This window comes from Hibiscus syriacus, unplaced genomic scaffold, assembly GCF_006381635.1.
Source record: "Hibiscus syriacus cultivar Baekdansim isolate YM2019G1 unplaced genomic scaffold, ASM638163v2 tig00116965_pilon, whole genome shotgun sequence".
NCBI classification, from domain to species: Eukaryota; Viridiplantae; Streptophyta; class Magnoliopsida; order Malvales; family Malvaceae; genus Hibiscus; species Hibiscus syriacus.
In genome coordinates this window covers 1634292-1641751 of record NW_024063490.1, presented here as the reverse complement: position 1 = coordinate 1641751, position 7460 = coordinate 1634292, and the positions used below count along the sequence as shown (strand labels likewise).

General features: G+C 35.9%; 2 protein-coding genes and 1 non-coding gene across 3 annotated transcripts; all 3 read left to right on the top strand.

Moving 5' to 3' along the window:
* Nucleotides 1-357: 357 nt before the first annotated feature.
* TRNAW-CCA lies at nt 358-429 on the top strand. The gene has a single exon. It is a non-coding gene; the product is annotated as a tRNA-Trp (tRNA).
* Nucleotides 430-1619: 1190 nt separating this feature from the next.
* LOC120191187 (DNA replication licensing factor MCM2-like) lies at nt 1620-4804 on the top strand. Its single transcript, XM_039194156.1, has 10 exons — nt 1620-2072; nt 2183-2361; nt 2433-2622; nt 2745-2964; nt 3054-3261; nt 3527-3661; nt 3752-3943; nt 4047-4219; nt 4302-4490; nt 4624-4804. Exons 1-10 carry the CDS (start codon nt 1682-1684, stop codon nt 4787-4789), a joined length of 2043 nt encoding a protein of 680 aa, XP_039050087.1. The 5' UTR covers nt 1620-1681; the 3' UTR covers nt 4790-4804.
* Nucleotides 4805-5247: 443 nt separating this feature from the next.
* LOC120191188 (DNA replication licensing factor MCM2-like) lies at nt 5248-6876 on the top strand. Its single transcript, XM_039194157.1, has 5 exons — nt 5248-5413; nt 5511-5636; nt 5720-5902; nt 6351-6512; nt 6584-6876. Exons 1-5 carry the CDS (start codon nt 5252-5254, stop codon nt 6713-6715), a joined length of 765 nt encoding a protein of 254 aa, XP_039050088.1. The 5' UTR covers nt 5248-5251; the 3' UTR covers nt 6716-6876.
* Nucleotides 6877-7460: the final 584 nt, after the last annotated feature.

Genomic DNA, 7460 nt, shown 5'->3' with positions numbered 1-7460 from the left:
ATAAATTTTTAATAACTAAAATATCAAAATTATAAATAATTTTAGCCAAAAAAATTTATGTGAATAATTTAAATTTAAATTAAAGTTTAATGTGTATAACTGAATCGAATTAAAGTTGCATATACCACACAACACATTTGACCAATGTTCATACACCAACTTAAAAGTTACATATTATATATATATGATCAAAATTTATGTTTAATTTCAATACTTTTACATATCATTAAATTAAATGAATTTGTTTTCTGAATCCAATTATAAATAAACACCTCTCGTTCCTTTCCAAACGAAGCAAAATTTAGAAAGAAAATAAGATTGGTATTATTATATGTTGTATAGAAAAGTATCACTGCCGGATCCGTGGCGCAATGGTAGCGCGTCTGACTCCAGATCAGAAAGTTGCGTGTTCAATTCACGTCGGGTTCAATATCCCGGATCCTTTTTTTTACTCGATATTTATAGAAATGCCCCCATAATATCTCATCTGAACTGATAAACCTCCATCTCATCCGAAAAGGGAAAAAATATATTTAATCGTTTTTTATTTAATTAAGATGTAATAATTGAAGATTAATTATCGTTAGATCACTTTTTTTATTTAATTAAGATGTAGTCACTAAATATTAATATCGTTATACCTTTTTTGTTGTTTGAGTACGTTTTAGTTTTCACCGTTAAAGTTTTAAAAATAACAAATTAGTTATTAAAACATCAAAAAGGTCCTTGTACAATAATTTTATATCTAATTTATTCCAAAGGTTTTCTAATATTTTTGTTTGTGTTCAAAATATATGATTGCTTCATGTCTAAAAAAGTTTATTTCTAAGTTTTATTTTTAAAATTTAAAAACTGTATATATAAATTGGAAAAATTAGATAGCTTTTAGAGTAAATTAGATATAAAATCATTGTTCAATAACTTATTTGATATTTTGGTCAAAATTTACTTAAACATTAGTAATCATTTGTATAATTTATCCTTTTTAATTTCATAAATTCTCTCTATCACGTTAGCAATCAGTTAAAGACTAACGACAATTAATTCTCAGTGACTCATATTAATTAAATAAACACAAAATTGACTAAAATTTTTGAACATGTTTCATATGAATCTATGAGCATTATTAATTAATATTCATGAACGTGTTTCATGTGACTGAAAACACGCCTACCATCGTGTTCCGATAAGCATGAGACAATTTATATACCATGTCACACGTGTTTTTTCGGGGTCACGTTTTACATACGTGTATATCATGTCAGCATAAGATGTGTTTTAGGGGGCGTGTCTTACCCCACGTAACATCAAATCAGCTTAAAACGCGTTACAGGGGCGTATCTTTCTGTAAAAAATATTAGATAAAAAAATATAATCTGAACAATACCTGATCGATAATTATACTATTCCTCGATGATATATAAAAAAATCACCCCTAACCGTCAGTAAAATAAAATAATCATATTATTTTAAAACAATAAAATAAACTTGTGAATGGGTCGAACTCCGTACCCAAACTTGGCGCCAAAAAGGATACCTTAAGGTGAGGTGTACACCATTTTACCGCCAAAACTTCGCGCCAAAAATACATGGGTTTTCTCATTTATTTGGGAACCCTAAGTGTAAGTCTACCGTTTCTCTGTTCTGCTAGATTTGAGTGACCCAAGAGAATACGATACAAATGGCAGGAGAAGATTCGGGGAATCCGTTTCCGTCGACGCCGGAATCACCGACATCTGCAGGATTTAACACGGATCAACTGCCAGCTGACAGCAGCCACTCGTCTGACGAGGAAGAGGCAGCGGTGGATCCCGAGATAATAAGAGACGAGGTGGATGTGGTGGACGAAGAGGAAGACGATGGAGAAGATCTGTACAACGATAATTTCATGGATGATTATAGGAGGATGGACGGGCACGACCAGTACGAGTCAGTGGGGTTGGATGAATCGATGGAGGACGAGAGGGATCTGGATCAGATCATGCAGGATCGTAGGGCTGCTGAATTAGAGCTTGATACTCGAGATGCCCGCCTCTCTAATCGCAAGCTTCCTCAGCTTCTCCATGACCAGGGTCGGTAAATTTCTCCATAGCTTACCGTTTTTTTAACCTGGTTCAATTTTTTTCTTTTGTTGTGCTTGTACATGAAGTGGTTAAATGCGGAGTTAAAATGATGCTTGCAGACACAGATGACGATAATTATAGGCCTTCTAAGCGACCGAGAGCTGATTTGAGACCTCCGACTACCCCGAGAAGCTACGATGACACTGATGGGATGCAGAGTTCACCGGGAAGGTCACAGCAAGGCCACTCAAGGGACGATGTACCCATGACCGACCGAACTGATGATTACCCTTACGAGGTTCAGACCTGTCATCAACTTAAGTTAAGTTAGCATTTCTTATTGCATCTAACCTTCCTCATTGTATTCAGGATGATGATGATGATCAAGGCGAATTTGAGATGTACCGTGTCCAAGGAACATTGAGAGAGTGGGTTACTAGAGATGAAGTTCGTCGCTTCATTTTCAAGAAGTTTAGGGATTTCATACTTACATATGTGAACCCGAAAAATCAACATGGGGACATTGAATATGTACGCCTCATAAATGAGATGGTGTCAGGTAAAACATCTGTTCATCCTTGGTTTTTGGTTTCTAAAAGCCTAGATGCACAGAATGTTTGGTAATCATTATTGGCGCTAATTTCATATTCTGTTTGTGCTAACAATTGTTCCATTTTGCAGCTAACAAGTGCAGCTTGGAGATTGATTACAAGCAGTTCATTTCTGTTCATCCTAATATTGCTATCTGGCTGGCTGATGCCCCTCAATCTGTCCTAGAAGTTATGGAAGATGTTGCCCAAAGGGTAGTCTTTGATTTGCATCCAAACTACAGAAACATCCACCAGAAGATATATATACGCATTACAAACCTTCCAATCTATGATCAAATTCGGGATATCAGGTAATATAGAATATTGACTATGTATCACCATTTGATAATTTTCCTTTTTCTATAGTTTCATTTTTACCTTTTTATTTGGTCTTTCTCAGGCAAATCCATTTGAACACCATGGTTCGTATTGGGGGTGTTGTGACTAGACGCTCTGGGGTCTTTCCCCAGTTGCAACAGGTAAAATATGATTGCAACAAGTGTGGATCAATTTTGGGACCGTTCTTTCAAAATTCATATTCAGAGGTTAAGGTTGGTTCCTGTCCCGAATGCCAATCAAAGGGGCCCTTCACTGTCAACATTGAGCAGGTAAATTTATTGCTCTCTTCCATGCACCTGCACCTGATTGATATTTTTTGTAGGCAATAAAGGATTATAAGTTGGATTCTGTTTCTGAGCTTATGTTTGTTATTAAGAATCAAAACAGCTTTCGGTTAAACTGCAAATAAGTTTGGATTACTCCTAGCTGTGTTCTTTTTTTTTTGGATAAATTTCCTGTCTCAGTCGAAATCTATTTATAATCATGATTTGAGATTTTGTTTTTCATTATATGTTCTGCCTTGCCTTGTTGCAGACGGTATACAGGAACTACCAGAAGCTAACTCTCCAAGAAAGCCCAGGAACTGTGCCTGCTGGAAGGCTTCCAAGATACAAGGAAGTAATATTGCTCAATGATCTAATTGATTGTGCCCGTCCTGGGGAAGAGATTGTAAGATCCTTTTCCTATATTTATTTCATACTTATTTCAACTGCCAGGAAGACTAATTTTTGTTTTGCATTCAATGTAATTTTTTTCCAGGAAGTCACAGGCATTTACACAAATAATTTTGATATGTCATTGAACACTAAAAATGGGTTTCCTGTTTTTGCAACTGTGATTGAGGCAAACTATGTTACAAAGAAGCAGGATCTCTTTTCTGCATACAAACTCACTCAGGAAGATAAGGAAGACATTGAGAGGTTGGCCAAGGATCCACAAATAGGAGAAAGGGTCTGTCATTCATAATATGATCTGTGCTTCCCTTTTGTAACAAGTAATTCGATTGCTCTCTTGGTCAATTTCTGATTTGAATGCTTGATGGCTCATTTTTTAGATTATAAAGTCCATTGCTCCCTCTATCTATGGGCATGAAGACATAAAAACTGCAATAGCTCTTGCTATGTTTGGAGGCCAGGAGAAAAATGTAGAAGGGAAACACCGACTCCGTGGAGATATAAATGTACTACTTCTAGGTGATCCAGGCACAGCAAAATCACAATTCCTAAAGTACGATTTAACTCTATCAGTTCTTTAGTGTGAATCAGATTTCTTGAACATGCATTTAAAATTTTAAGTACCTTATTTTTAGGTATGTTGAAAAGACGGGGCAGAGAGCTGTATATACCACCGGAAAAGGTGCTTCTGCTGTGGGGCTGACAGCAGCAGTGCACAAGGATCCAGTAACTAGGGAGTGGACCCTTGAAGGAGGAGCCCTTGTTTTAGCTGACAAAGGGATTTGTCTTATTGATGAGTTTGATAAAATGAATGACCAAGACAGGTAAGTGAAGCCTAGCATAAACATTGACACTATACTATAATTTAGATAACTTCAGTAAACACCTTTCCACATTTCCTTTACTGTTTTTAGGGTATTACTTGAACTGTAAAATTATTGAAACATGTGTATTCAGGGTGAGTATCCATGAAGCAATGGAACAGCAAAGCATCAGCATATCAAAAGCTGGGATAGTTACTTCTCTCCAGGCTCGTTGCTCGGTCATTGCTGCTGCAAATCCAATTGGTGGAAGGTATAGATGGTTTATATATGAGATGATGATTTGGTCAGTGTCTTCATAGGTTACCACGTTTTACATAGGCCATCTGGTTCCCCATCAACTGGATTTCTTAACTCCAATTGCTTGATTAATTTCCTTTGCATTTCTTATTCCTGAGGAATAAAAAACTAAACTGGTGATTGAACAGATTGCACTTTCAGTTCCTATCTCAACTGGCTGAAAATAAATTACTCTAAAATTGGTTTAAAAGGCAGAAATCTTTTGGTTTTCAAAAACCAAAATCTAGTTTCACTGGCTTTTAATAAAGTTTTTTGGGTTTCCGGTTTTCTAGCAAGTTTGGTTGGTTTGATAGTAATCTTGCTCAATGTAACTTGAGTTCAACCGGTTGAACAGACTGTCTTGTGTGGTTTCTTAGTTATTGTTAATTCTGCTCCCCCTCCTTTTTTTTTCTCAGCGTAGAACTCTTATTTTTTAGATTCCTGAATTTGTAATCTTAATAGGATTAGAATGTAATTGGTTTCAAATGCAGGATGTTGTTGACCCTGTAACAGATGAAATGCTTGCACAGTTTGTAGTTGATAGCCACTTCAGGTCACAACCTAAGGGTGCTAATATGGATGACAAAGCCTTCAGTGAATCCCAAGAAGAGACTCGAGCCTCTGCTGGACTAGCTGCTGATTCAAAGGTACATAGTGGCTGTTCTGTTATGCTGTCTTAACTGCTTGTACTTTTCAGATCTTGTCTTTCAAATAATCATATGGATTTGTATGTTTACATTGCAGATTCTTTCTCAAGACTTACTGAGGAAATACCTAACCTATGCCAAGTTGAACATATTCCCAAGATTCCATGAAAAGGATATGGCCAAGCTTACTAAAGTTTATGCTGATCTGCGAAAAGAATCATCTGTAAGATTCCTTTACTTATTTTTACTTGTGATTTTTAAAGTGATTTTGCTTCAATGCTCTAATGTTTTATTAATTATGTGTAGCGTGGACAAGGCGTCCCCATAGCAGTGAGGCATATCGAATCGATGATCAGAATGTCTGAAGCACATGCCAGAATGCACCTTAGGCAGCATGTCACAGAAGAAGATGTGGACATGGCTATACGGGTTCTTCTTGAGTCATTCATTTCAACCCAGAAGTTTGGTGTACAAAAGGCCCTACGAAAGGTATAACCAGAGTTTTACTTGCTCTTGCAAAAATTCCCATAATGTGCAAATTCCTTTAAAAATGCTATAATGCAGTATGGTTTTATTTCTTACGAGCTTGTTCAGAAAGTATGGAGTATTCTGTTCTTTTATGATCTGGTATTGTCAAGGCCTGCAATTCTCAAGCATGATATAATTCCAATGGTTTGGCAGTTTTTAGTTTGTTCTGTTTAGGCCTATTCCTTTCTGTTATAACCTTTAAACTTCCACTAGTTATAGGAATCCATGGGCATTTCTCTGTCAGACTTGTGCCAATAAAATATTCAACAGTGGCCCTTGCGGTTGAATTATTGATATTTAGATATGTTTTGGTTTTTGAAGGCCAAAATGTGATTGTTTTCGTTGCTTAAAAAAATGAAACATGCTTGTGATAATGAGGCTGAGAAGAACCCAAAATGTAATTTTGCAGAGCTTCAGGCAATACATAACCTTCAAGAAGGACTACCATGGATTGCTCCTTGCACTACTAAGGGAGCTCGTGAACAATGCATTGCGCTTTGAAGAGATACTTTCTGGATCAGCTCGAAGGCTCAGCTATGTCGATGTGAAAGTAGCGGATTTGCAAGCCAAGGTAGGTATTACTACAAGTTGTAGTTTACTTACGATGATAAAGAGAATAGGTTTTAATGACATTATGTGCAGGCTGAAGAGTATGAAATCAGCAATTTGGAGGCCTTCTTTTCGAGCACTGAATTTAAAGCCTTTTACGAGTTGGACGAACAAAGACAAGTTATCAGACATCACCTTGCGGACAATGACAAACCACAGGTGTAAGGTAATGAAGTTCCTAAGCAACTATCACCCTCATCCGGCCATATAGCTTGTGTTCTGATTTTGCAATTGTTATGTATTAAATGGTTACTTCTAACTTGGATTTACTGTTAGCATGGACTTAACAGTTTCAATTGATTAATGCTGTTGGTTTTTCTGCTCAATCCAGTTGTTACCGTCGTATGAAACTAAGGTTATCAGAGCCATTGAAATAAAATGGTTTTAAAGAAAATGATCTGGTCTAAATGTCAAAAACATTGAAACTCCGAATGAGTCTGAGGCCCATGATGGTTGATTCTACTTTTTCCAGTAAGATATGATTGATTTACAACATCAGAATGCCTGCGATTTCACTATAAGTAAACGTCTGTACAAGTTATTTATCCTGTAGTGGCGTTATGCTCTCTCTTACAACTAAATTATACTAAATGTTAATCACCAAGCGTTAATGTTAACCAACTTTGAGTTGTTTCAGTTCAACCAATCTTTTGAATTCGACATATAATAATTTAAATATCTGATGATAGAATTTAATTGATGTGATTATTTGATTTTAAGAGATTAGTCTTATATTGTTAAATAAATTGGTAAGATAAACATATTTAATTCACACCATAAAAATTTGAAATTAATTATTAATTGGAGAATTCAATACCCAACCATACTTGTATGATGTATAAGTGAACAAGCAATTCCTATTTAAAAAAAGAGAAAATCGCTTCAGTGACCAAAAATACCTTAAAATATA